Here is an 18,054-nt window from a genome sequence, read left to right on the forward strand (position 1 = left end):
ATTTGTCATCTCCATATGATGCAATAAAAGGAAATGAAATACTAGTATATGCTAGAACACAGACGAATTGTGAAAACATTATGTAAAATGAAAGAAGCTAGTCAAAAAAGGCTACGTGTTGTATGAACCATGAATAGGAAACATCTAGAATAGGTCAATCTAGAGAGACAAAGTAGATTAGTGGTTGCCTGGAGAGTGCAGGGGGGTTAGGGGATCTAAGCTAAGGGATACAGGATTTCTTTTTGAGGAAATAAAGATATTCTAAAATTGATTATGTGCTGGGTGCAGTGGCTCATGGGAGAAATGTGTAATCCCAGCACTTTGGGAGGCTGAGGCAGGTGAATCACTTGAGGTCAGGAGTTTGAGCCCAGCCTGGCCAACATGGCAAAACCTCATCTCTACTAATAATACAAAAATTAGCCAGGCATGGTGGTGTACGCCTGTAATCCCAGCTACTCAGGAGACTGAGGCAGGCAGGAGAATCGCTTGAACCCAGGAGGCAAAGGTTGTAGTGAGCCAAGATTGTGCCACTGCACTCCAGCTTAGGAGACAGAGACTGTCTCAAAAAATAAATAAATAAAGTAAAATTGATGATGGTGATGGATGCACAACTCTGCAGATAGATTAAAAGCCATTGTATTGTATACTTTAAATGGACAAATTGTGTGGTATATAAATTACATCTCAAAAAAGCTATGGAAAAAAAAGCCAACTTGGGGCTAACATAATCTTGACCGAATTGACTTTCACATATACAGAACTTGGGGCTCTGGAAACCCCCATGATCAATTCCTGAACCATGAGCCACCTTCCCTCTCTCTGGTTCTCGGGCAGGGAGATGGCAAAAGAACAAGGGGTGTTTGGAAACGCGCTGGATGGGGGCCCCAGTGAGAGAACACTTACAACTGCTCCTCCAGTGGCCAGGGGATCAGTTTGACGATGCAGTGTCCTTGAGACCAAGCAAACCAGGAGCCATCTGGGGAGAAGGCGACGCTCCAGGTTTCACAGCTGGACTTCCAATCAAACTGGTGGGGGCGCCCGGGCTTGAGTTCGGCCAGCAGCAGCGGTTCCTCTGGGGCAGGAGACAACATGCTTCGAATACACACCCCCTTGCTCCCTGACCACCCAGACACAGGAAAGCCACCGTCTCCCTGTGGCAAAGAGCGACACTATCCATTCCCAGAGGGAGTTGTCACTTAAATGACCCAGGGCAATAACAGCAGCCACAGGCCACATTCCACCATGGTTACTCAATCCTGGCACTCCTCACTGCTGGTTAACCATGACTCACAGTAACCTTTGTGCCCGTGAACTCAGTGAATGGAGGCCTCATTTTCCTATGAATACTTGAAGGGGAGGAAAGTGGAGAGATAGCCAGACCAGGAATATGCTAGATAGTGCTGATTATGGGGCCAAAATAGCAAGGCCTTCCAACGCATTTCAGTTTTCTTCAAAAGAACCTGCTGCTAGGAACGGGCGCGGTGGCTCATGCCTGTAATCCCAGCACTTTAGGAGGCTGAGGTGGGCGAATCACGAGGTCAGGAGATCGAGACCATCCTGACTAACATGGTGAAACCCCATCTCTACTAAAAATATCAAAAATTAGGCAGGTGTGGTGGCGGACGCCTGTAGTCCCAGCTACTTGGGAGGCTGAGGCAGGAGAATGGTGTGAACCCGGGAGGTGGAGTTTGCAGTGAGCCGAGATCGCGCCACTGCACTCCAGCCTGGGCAACAGAGCAAGACTCCGTCTCAAAAAAAAAAAAAAAAAAAAAAGAACCTGCTGCTGTCAAAGAAGGAATATATGAAACTCAAAGGCTCCCTCTCACTCGCCTGCATCCTCCCCATCATCAAGGCTAAAAACGCTCAGTCCTTGCCCTGCTTCCTCACACTCAGAAGTATGGATTCCATCTCCCCACCTCTCCTGCTTCCACATCCTCTGTCCGGGGTTAAACCTTCATCTCATCTTGCCCAGATCTTTTGCTACAGTCTCCTGATCGGTCTTCCTACCCCTAGAGACGCTGCTAAAGCTGAAATACACATACCATCACATCATTTCTTTCAAATACATTTGAAAGCTCCCACCTGCCTACATCATAAAGGCAACTGAGCCCAGGCCTTCCACCACATGCCATCTGCCCCAGCCCATCGGTCCAGACTCCTTCCCTTATCCCCTCCCTGCAGGCCACACTCTGGCCACAAAATCTCCTTAACATGCAAGGGGCTTATTTACGTTCACACCTGGACCCACTTTTGCTTATGAGAATCCCTAGCTTCTCAAAGTAACAAAAAAGAAAGAAAAAGTAATAATCCCACCTAGATTCACAACTAAGAAGCGTACCCTGATCTCACACTATCAAAACGGAAATAAGTCGCACCTTGTTTATTTCGTTCTCTCTTATGTAACCAATTTCCCTCTGCCCCCGGCCCTCCTTATCAATGTCTAAATACCTTGTTCCAACACCCAGATCATTTCATCTTTGTTTCTCCCAGGACCTAGCACACCATTTTCTGAAAGAGTAGGCACCAGATTGGAGCTTCTTCATTGACCGACCCACAGTTCCTAGCTCAGTTCTTTACTCCGGTGGAAGATTCTCAATGGCTGAGGAAGCTCATAAATTAAAGGCCTTCAGAATGAATTTTTTGACCATTATGACTGTGATACTTACTAATATAAAAACTGGCTTCCATCCTGAATGAGGTCAGTTCCTGATGTGTGCATTCCACACAAGGAATGTGGAATGTGGAAGACTTTGACCCTGGCTGTTACCAGATAGATACTCATTTTTAAAACTCATATTTCATATATGTTAAGACACATCTTTATACATCTACATTTTGACCTTGCTGAAATCAGGATGTATCTTACAATCAATGACTTTTCATAGTTAAATAGGTAGTATTTTTTTCTCAGTTATACATGATGATAATACAATCCATGGTATCTTGGATTCAGTAAAGCAGATGGTAGAGATGCATATGTGTATATTTATAAAATATTTTTGCCGGGTGCAGTGGCTCACATCTGTAATCCCAGCACTTTGGGAGGCCAAGGCAGGTGGATCACTTCAGGACAGGAGTTTAAGACCAGCCTAGCAAACATGGTGAAACTATGTCTCTACTAAAAATACATTAAAAAAAAAAAAACAGGCCGGGCACGGTGGCTCAAGCCTGTAATCCCAACACTTTGGGAGGCCGAGGCGGGTGGATCACAAGGTCAGGAGATCGAGACTATCCTGGCTAACATGGTGAAACCCCGTCTCTACTAAAAATACAAAAAACTAGCCGGGCGTGGTGGCGGGCGCCTGTAGTCTCAGCTACTTGGGAGGCTGAGGCGGGAGAATGGCGTGAACCCGGGAGGCGGAGCTTGCAGTGAGCCGAGATCACGCCACTGCACTCCAGCCTGGGAGACACAGCGAGACTCCGTCTCAAAAAAAAAAAAAAAAAAATAGCCACGCATGGTAGCGGGCACCTGTAATCCCAGCTACTCAGGAAGCTGAGGAAGGAGAAGCACTTAAACCCAGGAGGCGGAGGTTGCAATGAGCCGAGATTGCGCCACTGCACTCCAGCCTGGGTGACAGACCAAGACTCTGCCTCAAAAAAAAAAATAGGCTCATGCCTGTAATCCCAGCACTTTGGGAGGCCAAGGCGGACAGATCACCTGAGGTCAGGAGTTCGAGACCAGCCTGACCAACATGGAGAAACCCCGTCTCTACTAAAAATACAAAATAAGCCAGGCGTAGCAGCACATGCCTGTATCCCACCTACTCAGGGGGCTGAGGCAGGAGAATTGCTTGAACCCGGGAGGTGGAAGGCAGAGGCTGCAGTGAGCCAAGATGGCGTCATTGCACTCCAGCCTAGGCAACAAGAGTGAAACTCCGTCTCGAAAAAATAAATAAATAAATAAATAAATAAATAAATAAATAAATTCTGGTATATGCATTTATAGGAAAATAGTAACATAGGTATATCTTGTTATATAAAATAGGTATGCGTTGCTGAAACTTCTGTCTTTAAATAGAATGTTAATAAATCATATCAAGCCTTTGTAAAGAGAATATTCATTCTCAGAGGTTCTACGTGTAGATCTGGGTTTTAATGTATTAGGTCTGGCCAGGCACGGTGGCTCACGCTTATAATCCTAGCACGTCGGTAGGCTGAGATGGAATGATCGCTTGAGGCCAGGAGTTCAAGACCAGCCTGGTCAACATAGTAAGACTCCATCTCTAGAAAGAGAAAGAAAGAAAAGAAAGAAAAGAAAGAAAGGAAGGAAAGAAAAGAAAAGAAAGAAAAGAAAAAAAGAAAGAAAGAAATTTATATATATATATGGTCTGTGTAAATAGCTCGTTGTATAGACCCAGGTAAATCCTCCTAGAAATCTGTACATTTGTATGTGTGATAGTTTTATTTATACAATCACATGTTTATAGCTATTTGTATAGACCCAGGGTTCTCAACTGGGGGCTATTTTGCCCCTTGAGGACATTTGGCAGTAACATTTTTGGTTGTCACAACTGGAGATGCTACTACTGCTGTCTAGTGGGTGGAGGCCAGGGATGCTGCTCAACACCCTGCAGTGCACAGGACAGCCCCCAGCAAAGAATCATTTGGCCCAAAACGTCAACAATGCTGAGGCTAAGAAACCGAGATGCAATCAAGTATTAAATGACATTGACTGATCTAGAGAAACATTTTCAAATGACCCGGATGGCCTGGGATGTGGCTTACACCTGTAATCCCAGCGCTCCGGGAGGCAGAGGTGGAAGAATTGCTTGAGACCAGGAGTTCTGGATCAAATGACCAGAATGAAAATTTCTTTTTTTTTTTTTTTCCCATCCTGATAACATTCACAGTTGGTTCACTTCCTCTACATTATCCCCCCTTTTTTTTTTTTTGAGATGGAGTCTCGCTGTGTCACCCAGGCTGGACTGCAATGGCGCAATGGCACGATCTCAGCTCACTGCAACCTCCGCCTCCTGGGTTCAAGCAATTCTTATGCCTCAGCCTCCCAAGAAGCTGGGATTACAGGCACGCACCACCACACCCAGCTAATTGTTGTATTTTTAGTAGAGACAGGTTTTTGCTATCTTGGCCAGGCTGGTCTCAAACTCCTGGACTCAAGCAATCTGCCTACCTCGGCCTCCCAAAGTGCTGGGATTACAGGCATAAACCACCATGCCTGATCTTTTTTTTTTTTAAATCTCCCAAACCAAATCCATTAGCAAGTTCTATGAAGTCTGTTTCCAAAAGACTTGCCAAATCTAACCCCCCTCCATCTCTACTCTCATCCATGCAGCACCATCTCCCACCTGGCTCAGTAGGCAACCTTCCAGTTGCTCTCCCTGCTTCCCCTCTAGCCCCGCACCATCAATTCTCCTTGCCTCCAGAGTGATCAGTTTCACTGTTAGAATAAAGCTCTAGCTACTCACCCTGCCCTCAAAATCCAGCATAATCTGAACCTCCCTGGGCTTGTACTTCTCTCCCTGCCCCTGGCTCCAACACATTGCCCTTCTCTCTACCCTCTGCCAATGCTCAATTAGTTCTGACCCTAGGCCTTTGCACCAACCATTCCCTTCATCTGGAATGCCTCTCCTCGGCTGGCATCTATTCTTATTCAGGTCTGGCTCAAATGACAACTGCTTAGAGAGTCTTCTGACCCCTGTCAACCTCCTTCACAACCCCTCACTTTATTTTCTTTACAGCCCTATCACCATTTGATTGCCATCTGTCTCCCCTCTACTAGGACATCAATTCCAGGGAGCAGGAACCTTGTATATTTATTCCCAGAGCTGGCAGAGTTCCTGGTGGAGGGCAGGCAGTAAGTAAATATTTGTCTAAAAAATACATATGGTATAACTCTTTAAACAAAAAAGTAATATAAAGCTGGCCGGGCATGGTGGCTCATGCTTGTAATCCCAACACTTTGGGAGGCCGAGGCAGGCGGATCACTTGAGGTCAAGAGTTCGAGACTAGCCTGGCCAACATGGTGAAACCCCGTCTCTACTAAAAATACAAAAGTTAGCCGGGCATGGTGGCGGGCGCCTGTAGTCCCAGCTACTCGGGAGGCTGAGGCAGGAGAAATCACTTGAACCCAGGAGGTACAGGAGGTACAGGTTGCAGTGAGCAGAGATTGCACCACTGCACTCCAGCCTGGGCGAGAGAGCAAGACTCTGTCCCCCAAAAATAAAAAATAAATAAAGCCCCTTAAACTCTGATGATGCTTATGCCAAACACTTCACATGAAATGCTTCTTAAACACAAGCCCTACTTAGAATTCACACTCTATTTCTGTGATTTAGGGATTTAATCTCTGGCTATTTCAGGTTCAAGAATCCAGGAGCTAAAAGAAGAACAAACTCAGTGACTCCTGTCTCTTGGAGTCTGGGCCCAAACTAAACTTGGCTACAGGGAGAGAAAGCCCTAATTAGTGCAGAACTTAAAAACAAAACAAACAAACAAAACACAGCTGGGGGTGGGGGATCTAGCTTCATCTGGTATGGTACTTGCAGACCCTTCTTGGTGAAAAGGCCTATGAATCAGGGTTTCTTTGTTTTCTCCTTTTTTTTTTTTTTTATTTTGAGACAGAGTCTCACTCTGCCGCCCAGGCTGGAGTGCAGTGGCGCGATCTCAGCTCACTGCAACCTCCGCCTCCTGGGTTCAAGTGATTCTTCTGCCTCAGCCTCCTGAGTAGCTGGGATTACAGGCATGCACCACCACGCCTGGCTAATTTTTGTATTTTTAGTAGAGATGGGGTTTCACCATGTTGGCCAGGCTGGTCTCAAACTCATGACCTCAGGTCATCTGCCCACCTAGGCCTCCCAAAGTGCTGGGATTACAGGAGTGAATCACCGCATCTGGCCTCTTCTTTTTTAAATTGATAAATAAAAATCATACATATTATGGCATATAACATGTTTTGATATACGTATACATTGTGGAATGGCTCAAGCTCATTACCATATATGCATTACCTCACATACTTATTTTTGTGTGGTGAGAACACTTAAAATCCACTTTTAGCAAATTTCAAGTATATCATACATATATATTTGTTTTGTTTTGTTTTTGAGACAAGGTCTTATGCTGAAACCCAGGCTGGGGTACAGTGGCTTGATCACAGCTCACTGCAGCCTCAACCTCCCACCCAGGTTCAAGTGATCCTCCGGCCTCAGCCTCCTGTGTATCTGGGGCTACGGGGGCATACCACCACACTCAGCTAATTTTTTTTTTTTTTAACTTAAATTTTTAGTAGAGATGGGTGTCTGGCTATGTTCACCAAGCCGGTTTTGATCTCCTGAGCTCAAGCGATCCTCCTGCAGGCATGAGCCATCACACCTGGCCCTGGATCAGGGTTTGCTAATTAAACAATGGGATGTGTTTGGACAACCAGGCTGAGTGGAAAGGTATATATTATAAGCCTCTTCTAGGCAAAGCAGTTAGCCTTAACACAGAGATGAAAGCTATGACCCCAGCCAGCAGGAAGCTAGGCGATTTTTCCTGTCTCAGGACATGTACATTAGATATTCCACCGGCCTCAAAAGCTTTCCTCGGTTGCTCCATCTTATCATTCAGGGATTAGTCCTCAGGTCACCTTCTCAAGAGACCATCCTGGCCTCACCATCTAAAGTGACCATTCATTTTCCTTTTTTTTTTTTTTTTTTTTTTTTGAGACAGGGTCTTGCTCTGTCGCCCAGGCTGGAATGCTGTAGCGCGATCATGACTCACTGCAACCTCGACCTCCCCAGGCTCAGATGATCCTCCCACCTCAGCCTCCCCAGCAGCTGGGACTGCAGCCGCATTCTACATGCCTATAGTTCTGTATTTTTTTTTTTTTTTTTTTTTGAGACGGAGTCTGGCTCTGCCGCCCAGGCTGGAGTGCAGTGGCCGGATCTCAGCTCACTGCAAGCTCCGCCTCCCGGGTTCACGCCATTCTCCTGCCTCAGCCTCCCGAGTAGTTGGGACTACAGGCGCCCGCCACCTCGCCCGGCTAGTTTTTTGTATTTTTTAGTAGAGGTGGGGTTTCACCATGTTAGCCAGGATGGTCTCGATCTCCTGACCTCGTGATCCGCCCGTCTCAGCCTCCCAAAGTGCTGGGATTACAGGCTTGAGCCACCGCGCCCGGCCTAGTTCTGTATTTTTTGTAGGGATGGGATTTCGCCATGCTGCCTAGACTGGTCTCAAACTCCTGGGCTCAAGTGATCTACCCAAGTTGGCCTCCCAAACTGCTGGGCCACTGCGCCTGGCACCATTCACTTTCCTTTAACCATTTTATTTTCTTTATAACCATCACTTAGATATTTTTTTTCTTTCTTTTTTTTTTTTTTTTTCTGAGGCGGAGTCCGCTCTGTCGCCCAGGCTGGAGTGCAGTGGCGCGATCTCGGCTCACTGCAAGCTCCGCCTCCCGGGTTCCCGCCATTCTCCTGCCTCAGCCTCCCGAGTAGCTGGGACTACAGGCGCCGCCACCACGCCCGGCTAATTTTTTTGTATTTTTAGTGGAGACGGGGTTTCATTGTGTTAGCCAGGATGGTCTCGATCTCCTGACCTCGTGATCCGCCCGTCTCGGCCTCCCAAAGTGCTGGGATTACAGGCTTGAGCCACCGCGCCCGGCCCTTTTTCTTTTTTTTGAGATGGAATTTCACTCTTGTTGCCCAGGCTGGAGTACAATGGCACGATCTCGGCTCACTGCAACCTCCCACTCTCTAGTTCAAGCGATTCTCCTGCCTCAGCCTCCTGAGTAGCTGGGATTATAGGCATGCACCACCACGCCCAGTTAATTTTGTATTTTCAGTAGAGATGGGGTTTCATTATGTTAGTGAGGCTAGTCTTGAACTCCTGACCTCAAGTGATCTGCCCACCTCAGCCTCCGAAAGTGCTGGGATCACAGGCATGAGCCACCCTAGCACATTTGGTTGATATTTTCTTGATTGCCTGTCATTTTTACATATTTATTGTCTATCTCTTTCTCAGCGCACCCAAACTTGCCAGTTCACTGCTATTGGGCTACACCGTCTAATAGGGAAATCACATGTAGTTACCAGCCACTTGAAATGTGGCAAGTCAGAATTCAGATGGCCTGAAACTATAAAATACACAACACATTTTGAACAGTTAGCACACACAAAAAATCTAAAACATTACAATTTATTTGATTACATGTAGCGCTAATATTTTAGACATGTTGGATTGAAAGAGTTTTTAAATTGTCGCCTAGTTCTTTTTTCTTTTTTAATGTGACTATTTGAACATTTTAAATTACATACGTAGCTCACATTAAACTTTTGTTGGTCAGGGCTAGCCTAGAGGGTGCCTGGCACATAGTAGACACTCAACAAATATTTGTTGAATGAATAAATGAATTCTAACCATTGCTCTGAAGATTTCAACTGTTGCCCATTGTATTTCCTTTACAATGGGCTTTATTCCATTTGAAAAGAAGTTAAAACTCTGGCCTTTTTTGTACAGTAACTTGGCAGCTCTCAACAACCCTGCCCACACCCTCAAAACGAAGTTGTCAATCTTTAGGAAAATCCCAGAACTGGAAACAGATTTCTGTTAAAAAGGGAGGCCAGCTACAGATTGCTTTCACACTGAACTGTAAGGAGGCAATGGAAATGAAACGGAAGCTATAAAAAGATTCACATAGGATCTACACAAACAGTAGGGGCCCTTTAAAAAAGAATTCTCCGGGTAACACACTCACTGAAAAGAAAGCCCTTATCTAGATGGGAAGGGGAGAGAGCTGCCTTTAACTCAATGCCTGACTTCAGCAAACAAAGAAATGTCATTTCCTAAATTAAAAAGTAACACCACCCCAGGGAATATCCAGATTTCAACCTTCCCACCCACAATAACAAGCCATCAGCAATCAGAATTCTCCAGACCAGGATGAAGCTTGAACTTGGCTGCAAGATTACAATGAAGTTCTGGAACAAATTCTGAGCCCTGGGCCTTGACCCCGTTCTGAAAATTTCTCCTAAGGAAATTGCATTTAAACTCGGGTCCTTCAAGAGCTGGGACTCCAGGAATCAATTCTAAATCTATCCCAAGTTTCTATACAGGTGGGATTCCGAGGGAAGGTCGTTGGAGGGGAGAGGGCCGAGGCGTGCATGCGTCTTGAGGTTTTTTCCCCTTGCATAAGAGACACACCTTTCCCACTGAGATTTAAATGTTCATCTGAGCTGGTTTGAGGTATATCCAATATCCTGACTTCCACGCTGTCTTCTGATGGGGATGACAGATAACAAGAATAGAGGCAAGGTCCTCACCCATCAGTGTATCCTAAACTTGCCTGATCATACATATCGCCAGGGATCAGCATCTCCAGTCCCGCCCCACCTCCACTGAATTAATCTCCAGTGGGAGAGGCTGGGAATAGATTGTTTCAACAGGGAACCCAGACACCATTTTTACCGGGTTCCAACCACCCTCCGAGGCAGGTACTAGAATTATCCCATTTTGCAGATACAAAACTGAGACATGGGTGGCTGGCGGTGGTTCTGTGGTTCGTCCACTGTCACCATCACACAGCTTGTGAGGGGCAGAGGTGACTCCCATCTAGACATGCGAGTGCGTCCCCTGGCACCTGGGTACCCAGAGGCACCCACCCCCTTCGGGATCTCCGTTTTAGGGCTTGGTGCTCCCCACCCAGGAGCCCCCCCGTCCCGGTCGGGGGATCTCCTCCCGCAGAAGCCCGATCTTCCCGATCCCGTCGCCAGCGGGAGCCGGGGTGGCGGCCACTGACAACGAAAGTGAAACAAAGCTGGTCGCCGGGCGCGCACCCCCGCCGGCCCCGCGCGGACCTCCCAGGCCGGACGCCCCCGCCGCGTCCAGCCCCCGCCCCGCCCCGCCGAGCCAGCCCCGGGGTCGCCTCCCCCTCCCCGGGGAGAACGGGCCACGGCCCCGCCGGGCGGGAACTGGCCGCCGGGCCCCACTCACCTCCGGCCTCCATGGAGGACGCGCGCGGCCCCCGCGGCAGGCGGCGGGCGCCTCAGCCCCCCGGGCCGCGGGCCCTCATGCCGCCCCCGCGCCGCCCGCCCTGGCCCGGCCGCCGCCGCCGCCCGGAGAGGCCATCAGCTGCTTCCCGTCACATGGCGGTGGGCGCGGGCGGAGACGCGCGGGGGCGGGGCGCTGGGGAAACGGAGGGGGGGTGCGGACGGGATAAAAACGGTGGGGAGGCAGCTGAGGGAAAAGATGGAAAATCGGGGGGGCGGTACGCTGACGGGATAAAAGCCCAGGGGTTGCTGAGGGGAAACGGGGGCGGGGAAGACGCGCGAACCAGATAAAAATGGGGCAGGGGTGGGGGGAGGTGAGCGGAAACGGGGTGGGGCGCGAACGGGATAAAACCCAGGGGTTGTGCGGGGTCCTGAGGGGAACCAGCGCCGGATAAAACCGGGGAAGGGAGGGAGGGGAACTGGGCTGAGGGAAACCGAGGAAAGGGGAGCGACAGAAACCGGAGTAGGGGAAGCCGGGCTCAGGGGAAAAGGGGGTGTTGGAGAGTGGGTAGAGCCAGGCTGAGGGAAAAACCAAGCGGGGGAAGCGGCGATCCGGGGAAAACGGAGAGAGGGGGACTGAGGGCGGTGGGGGGAAGGGGAACCAAAGGGGCTGAAGCGAAGTCGAGGGGAGGGGCAGGTGAAAATGGAGCCATGCGAAGCCCGATGAGGGGGGAACGGGTAAAAATGGGGGCGGGAGAAATAGGGTGGAGGGAACACGGGCCGAGGAGAAACCTGGGGGAGAGCTGGGCTTAGGCGAAAATGCGGAGGGAGAGGGGGTGGAAGGAAGGTGTAATAACCGGGTGCTGGGGCTTGGGGGAGGACATGAATAAGAATGGGGGGTGCGGCGAGGGTCAAGGCTAGGGTAAAACAAGGGGGGCCGCTCAATGGCTCCGGTAATGGGAGAGGGAAGTGAGGAGAAAACGGCGCAGTGGGGAGAGGAGCGCAGGGTGAAAACCGGGGTGGGGGTGGGAACGAGATAAAAAACGGGGCAGGGGCGATTCGGAAGAAGACTGTCCCCTTAACTACCTACTGCGACAGCCTCTCCTGTCCCCGTCCCCCTGAGAAAGCTGCTCCCTGTGTACCTGCATAGCCTCAAGAAATGGCTCGCTTGGGCCAGACGCCCCCTTTCTAACATTGCAGGGCCAGGGCAGGAGTCATCATGGAGGCTTTTCCTGCCTGAAAGACCCCATTTCTTAGTTGTGCGGTCCCCAGTAGTGTCAGTGGCTTGGGGATTTCTTACTGAGCTCAGCTCATTGTCCTCAAAATCCCTCCCTTTAGCCCCGACTCGAGCGCTTCCCTTTCCTGCTTTGGGTCCAATCTCTTCCCGCGGTTCTTGGTGTCAGCTTCATTCAAGTCACTCTCGCGCTTCTCATTCCTTTCTCCCCGCCTTTCTTCACTTCCCTCCAAGTGCCCTCTCCATTTCCCGGTCACTGGTCCCAGAGCTCCGGATCGCAGTGGTTCCATTTTAAACTTCTTTGCTTTCTAACGCAACCTATGTTTTCTGCGGTAACTGAGGTTCCCGGGTTCTTTTTCGCCATGGTCTCTCCGTTTTAATGTTTTGGTTTTTTTACCCAGGCCCCTGTTTTATGAGCCCTGGGTACTTCCTTCTTGTGTCCCTTTTGGCCTCCTGGGTTACACTCCTGTTCACCCCACTTGGCCGGTTTTTTTTTAACCTGCCGATTTCTCAGTCTCCCCGTTTTCCGCTGGCTACCTGTCCCTTCCTCGCCGCCCATTTTAACTTTAGCATGCCCCGTTCTCACCCTTCATTTTCCACTGGGTATTTTTTATGCTTCCTAATTTTAAAAACGGACCAGCACACCCCTTCCTCTGGGTCTCCACTTTTTACCTCTGGCACCCGTGTCGGCCTCCTCCACCTCTGCTCCCATTTAATCGCTAATTTCCTGCCTCCTGAGGACCCCCGTTTTATTGTCCAGCCTCCCCCCTCCCACTTTTCTCTTCTCTAATTTTCTGAGTCTCCATTTTTTGTCTTCCAAATTCCTTCGATTCCTGGAGTCTTTACAGGCCTCATTTTTATGTACACATCATGGAAAAGAATAAAAGGGTAAGGGCGCAGGGCACGATGGCTTATGCCTGTAATCCCAGCACTTTGGGAGGCCTAGGCGGGCAGAACACCTGAGGTCAGGAGTTTGAGACCAGCCTGGCTGATAGGGCCAAACCCAATCTACTAAAAATACAAAAATTAGCTGGGCATGGTGGCTGGCGCCTGTAAACCCAGCTATTTGGGAGACTGAGGCAGGAGAATCACTTGAACCCAGGAGGCGGAGGTTGCAGTGAGCTGAGATCTTGCCATTGCACTCCAGCCTGGGCGACAGAGCAAGACTCTGTCTTGAGGAAAAAAAAAAAAAAGTGGGGCTGAGGTGAGAAGAATATTGTTACCAATTTTTAAAAAGCTAGTAAAAAAAAATTTTTGTCAAGTTCATTTTTCCACGTCTTTCAATTTACTAAGCAGGTCTCAATCAAGATCACAAAAGCACTTACTTAAAAATAGCTTTATTCCATTATCTTTTAAAAAATGCATATGATAACCTCAGAATTAATTTCTCCCAATCTCCCCCCACCACATCTTAAAATGTAAATAATGGAGAAGGAGCTGTTTTTTTTTCTTTGCAGCAGTTCCTGGCCAGTCCCAACGTGAGAAATATCAGTTGGCCCTTATTGCATCATAATACATTTTACCTAGTAAGGATGATTTTCTAAGTCTCAGTGCATGGGTTATTGCAATTTTCCATCTTGTGTTTTCCTGCGGCAATTATGGGGCTTGTATGTGCTTGTGAGAATTGGAGCCAATATCAAAGCCACAGAATTGTGGAGGCTCCCTTCCTGGGGTCCACCAGGTTTTGAGAAAAACAAGAAAAAAGTCAGTTGCAATGGACCTGAAGTGTTTATCTTCCTGGTCCTGATAAATAGATCTCACAGTCTCTACGTTAACAATACATGCAGATAAGTTTTTTTTTTTAAAGCACAGTGTAACAACTCGGACTTTGCCACACAAACTGTAATCCACTGTCAACAAGCTTGTGGATTTGGGCATGGATCGTCTTAAAGAAGCCTGAATTCTTCAAAAATCCTTAAAACTTGAAGACCTGGATTCTACCTGATCCAGGATATTAATGTGCACACAGGACTCAGATATGTGAACGCAGTCACAGCTCAGCTGGTCAAAGGTTTATAGTGTTTGGCACCAGGACCATGAAGCTCCCATTTGATAGTGGAAAAACCCTCAAATATTTCCTATCAACAGATGTGTGTGCAAGAGAAGAGGAAGTTGTGGAAAATATCCCAGTGATCTTACAAAACATTCTCTGTGTTCCCAGTGAGGGTTTTTTTTTTTCACCTCAACAGTTTTTGTGTTTTCTTTTTTTAATCTTGTTGCCTCTGAGTAGTAGACTCTTCAATTCTGGAATTTGGTTGCCGAAGACTCTAAAGGAGAGACTCACTCAGTATTCAGTGACTTTAGAAGCAAGCTGAGTATCTCATTCTAAAATGACACTGATTTACACTGTTGAGAATGGTTAAGTACGTGGGTGCCTTGCAGCAAAAGACAAAAAGCCAAAAGCCAGTAGAACTGCAATTCACAGCTATTCCTGAGGGGTGCACATTGCAGCCCACTCTTGAGCTCCCCAATGTTCTGAGCAGGGGACAGGGCATACTTCTAGTGATTTGCTTAGTTTAGTCCCTTCATCCAAGAAAACAGGCCTTCCCCAACCACACCTGCAGGGTTACTTCAGACAACCAGCTTCTCATTTTAGAGTCCCAGTTCCTAGAATTAGAGAAAGGAAGTTCCCCTTTAAGCCCTAGGTCCGGCCCACTAGAGCAGATACGCAACATTAAAGAGTGCAAATTCAAGTAAGTTTTTCATATTTAGCAAACATCCACTGCACCTTTATAAGATCCTTGACTTTAAGAAATTTATATGAAATCAGAAAACTTAAATATTGAAACTATACAAGGATCTACTGGAAGCATCAGCAGGCTAAACTCATCACATGGTATTTTCATTCCAAATTTAGTGTTATTGATCAGTGTACCCTCAGAATATCCTTAAGCAGCAGGAAGGAAACAAGTTTTCCTCTTCCCATTTCCAAGATTGAGAAACAGTCCAGATGAGCTGGTTTGCCCAAGCAGTTCTTATCACCAGATACTCCGTTATTAAACATGTCTCCTGCCTTCTTTGAAAGCAACAGGAGAAATGAAGCATAGGAAAGTCTGCAAGCTAATAGTGTATCACCTAGGAGGCTTGTATATAAATATGAAGCTCTGCAAAATGTGGTTATAATGAAAGGCACTTGCTATTACCAGCTCCCTAACTCTTTTTAAAAGAATTCTATCTCCAGGGAAATAAAAATGGTTAAGACAGTGCTGATTTGCTTAGTTTAGTTCCTTCATCCAAAAAAACAGACCTTCCCCAACCACACCTGCAGGGTTACTTCAGACAACCAGCTTCTCATTTTAGAGTCCCAGTTCCTAGAACTGGAGAAAGGAAGTTCCCCTTTAAGCCCTAGGTCCTGCCCACTAGAGCAGATACGCAATATTAAATAGTACAAATTCAAGTCAGATTTTCATATTTAGCAGGTGATCTTACAAAGATGTTTTTCAATAAATGGATTACGTTTTTCAATGAATGGATCTTACAAAGATGTTTTTCAATAAATGGAAGGAAAGATGTGTGTGCTTGGTTTTTTTGCTGAGACCCAAATGTTGCTAGTGCAAGCACCCACCAGGGGTACAGGTCGAGTCAAAGCTGAATGAAGAGCTCATCTTCAATGTAGCTTTCCAAGCTTTCCGAACGAGACAATAAGTGAGCAATTTCCTCATCTATTTCATAGGTGAGGAAATTGAGGCCAAGAGACAGGTAAAGAATCGTGCCCTAGCCCATGAAAGAAGGAAGCAACAGAGCCCAGATTCGACTTCAGGTGTTTCTAACTCCAAAGCCTGAATCAAACTGCCTTCCTCTGATTGGCATTGGTACCTGGAACTTCACCTGTTCCAAGGAATTGATATTTGCATGGTGGCACGGCTGAGGCAGGAGAATCGGTTGAATCCGGGAGGTGGAGGTTGTGGTGAGCCGAGATCGTGCCATTGCACTCCAGCCCGGGCAATAGAGGGAGACTCGGTCTCAAAAAAAAAAAAAAAAAAAAAAAAAAGTGGCAAAAGGCACCAAGACCCAGCGCTTCCCTGACCTCTGCTCCCTCCAAATAAGCATCTATCACAGTAAATCAACCTGGATAAAGCCAGGATTCACAGCAGAAGTGGCACCTCAGATACCAAAGCAGCCTTACTTCTCAAAGCTTTTAAACATCATTGGGAAAACTTAGAGCAAATCAAACCAACGTTTTTCAATAAATGGAAGGAAAGATGTGTGCGCTTGGTTTTGTTTTTTGCTGAGACCCAAATGTTGCTAGTGCAAGCCCCGGCCAGGGGTGCAGGTCGAGTCAAAGCTGAATGAAGAGCTCATCTTCAGTGTAGCTTTCCAAGCTTTCAGAGCAAGACAACCATGGATCATCCTCTTCTTCAGACTGGCCTATCTTCTTCTTGAACAATGTCACTTTGCTCCTCACTGCTGTCATCTGCACAGGGGGGAAATAAACCCAATGCTTTGTAATCAGAGTGTGATTCTATTTCAACCATCAGTCATCAATCATCTCAGTGATTTCTAGTCCTTTCCTGGTGAGTCAGAGAATGGGATCTCATGGAGAAGAAGGTGGGGTAGGGTGTGTTTTCCCCTTTTCACCTGTTTTCTACACTCAAAACCTCTAGGCATGCTTGATACCAGCCATCCTTCATGTCCTCTGCTCACGCCCCTGCCCTCACCTGAAACACCCTCTCTCCTTTCTGCTTATTCCAACTCAGCCGTCCTAAAGCCTTGCTTCATGTCCACCTCTTCCATAAAGCTTCCCCTGACCAGTGCACCCCTCCAGGCTCTTATCTTTCTCTGAGGTCCTATAATTTTTGGTTCAGTGGCACGATCTCAGCTCACTGCAGCCTCAACTTCCTAGGCTCAGGGGATTCTCCCACCTCAGCCTCCCAAGTAGCTGGGGCTACAGGTACATGCCACCATACCCAGCTAATTTTTTGTACTCTTAGTAGAGACGGGTTTTGCCATGTTGCTGAGGCTGCTCTCAAACTCCTGGGCTCCAGTGATCCGCCCACTCTGGCCTCCCAAAGTGCTGGGATTACAGGCATGAGCCACCACGCCTATAATTTTTAAATATTGTCCATCAGGCAATTAATCAAATATCTTTCTGCAGCAGCTCTTCTACTGCTCTCTCAAAGTGTTGGTTCAGTCTTGCTCCTGTTTCCATTTCCCCTGTGGGTTTTAGTTTGTTCACCTAAACTGGTTTTTTTTGTTTTGTTTTGTTTTGAGACAGAGTCTCACTCTATCACCCAGGCTGAAGTGCAGTGGCTCAATCTCGGCTCACTGCAGCCTCCGTTTCCCGGGTTCAAGTGATTCTCCTGCCTCGGCCTCCGAAGTAGCTGGGATTACATGCACCTACCATGCCCAGCTAATTTTTGTATTTTTAGTAGAGATGGGGGGGTCTCACCATGTTGGCCAGGCTGGTCTCAAACTCCTGACCTCAAATGATACACCTACCTCAGCCTCCCAAAATGCTGGGATTATAGGCGTGAGCCACTGCACCCGGTCTGAACTGGTCTTGTAAAGCCCCTGCATGAAGACGCTAACAGTTTCTCTTTTCTATTCTCCCACAATGCCAATATTGTGCCTACCCTAGACCAGGACCTTGATAAGAGTGTGTCAATTTGATTTTCATGTTGGTAGTTGACAGTAGTCTCAGGTTCTAGACTAAAGTTTAGCTATCTTCCCCAGCCTTTAAAAAACCAAACTCACCCCTTAGAGATTTCCTGCTGAGAAGCTCACTGCAGTTCAGAGGTTTGTGGGCTTTTTTGTTTTGTTTTGTTTTTTTGTTTGTTTTTTGAGACAGGTGTCCCACTGCTGCCCAGACTGGAGTGCAGTGGCGTGATCATAGCTCACTGCAGCCTGGACCTCCTACACTCAAGCGATCCTCCTGCCTCAGCCTCCCAAGTA

At 47.5% G+C, this 18,054-nt stretch overlaps 2 protein-coding genes across 9 annotated transcripts in view; both read right to left on the reverse strand.

The window, feature by feature from the left end:
* The window catches only part of WSB2 (WD repeat and SOCS box containing 2), an 81,498-nt gene that overhangs the window by 17,858 nt on the left and 45,586 nt on the right, over positions 1 to 18,054 (reverse strand). For 2 of the 6 annotated variants that reach the window (XM_015152927.3, XM_077955361.1), the window contains exons 1-2: positions 10,933 to 11,102; positions 904 to 1,072 (exon numbers count right to left, since the gene is read on the reverse strand). In XM_015152927.3, the coding sequence (XP_015008413.1) occupies positions 904 to 1,072; positions 10,933 to 10,945 (182 nt within the window). In that variant the 5' untranslated portion in view covers positions 10,946 to 11,102. Of the gene's footprint in view, positions 1 to 903; positions 1,713 to 2,448; positions 2,486 to 10,932; positions 11,103 to 12,014; positions 12,312 to 18,054 lie in introns of those variants that run through there. The other 4 variants (XM_077955358.1, XM_077955359.1, XM_077955360.1 and 1 more) reach the window with 3 other exon arrangements.
* VSIG10 (V-set and immunoglobulin domain containing 10) overlaps positions 13,484 to 18,054 on the reverse strand; it is a 49,763-nt gene continuing 45,192 nt past the window's right edge. For all 3 annotated transcript variants that reach the window (XR_013401534.1, XR_013401535.1, XM_015152928.3), the window contains one exon: positions 13,484 to 16,576. Coding sequence is in view for 1 of the 3 variants with exons in the window: in XM_015152928.3 (XP_015008414.2) it covers positions 16,521 to 16,576 (56 nt within the window). In the remaining 2 variants the exon portion in view is untranslated. The remainder of the gene's footprint in view (positions 16,577 to 18,054) is intronic.

The sequence above is a fragment of the Macaca mulatta genome, chromosome 11 (genome assembly GCF_049350105.2).
Source record: "Macaca mulatta isolate MMU2019108-1 chromosome 11, T2T-MMU8v2.0, whole genome shotgun sequence".
NCBI lineage: Eukaryota > Metazoa > Chordata > Mammalia > Primates > Cercopithecidae > Macaca > Macaca mulatta.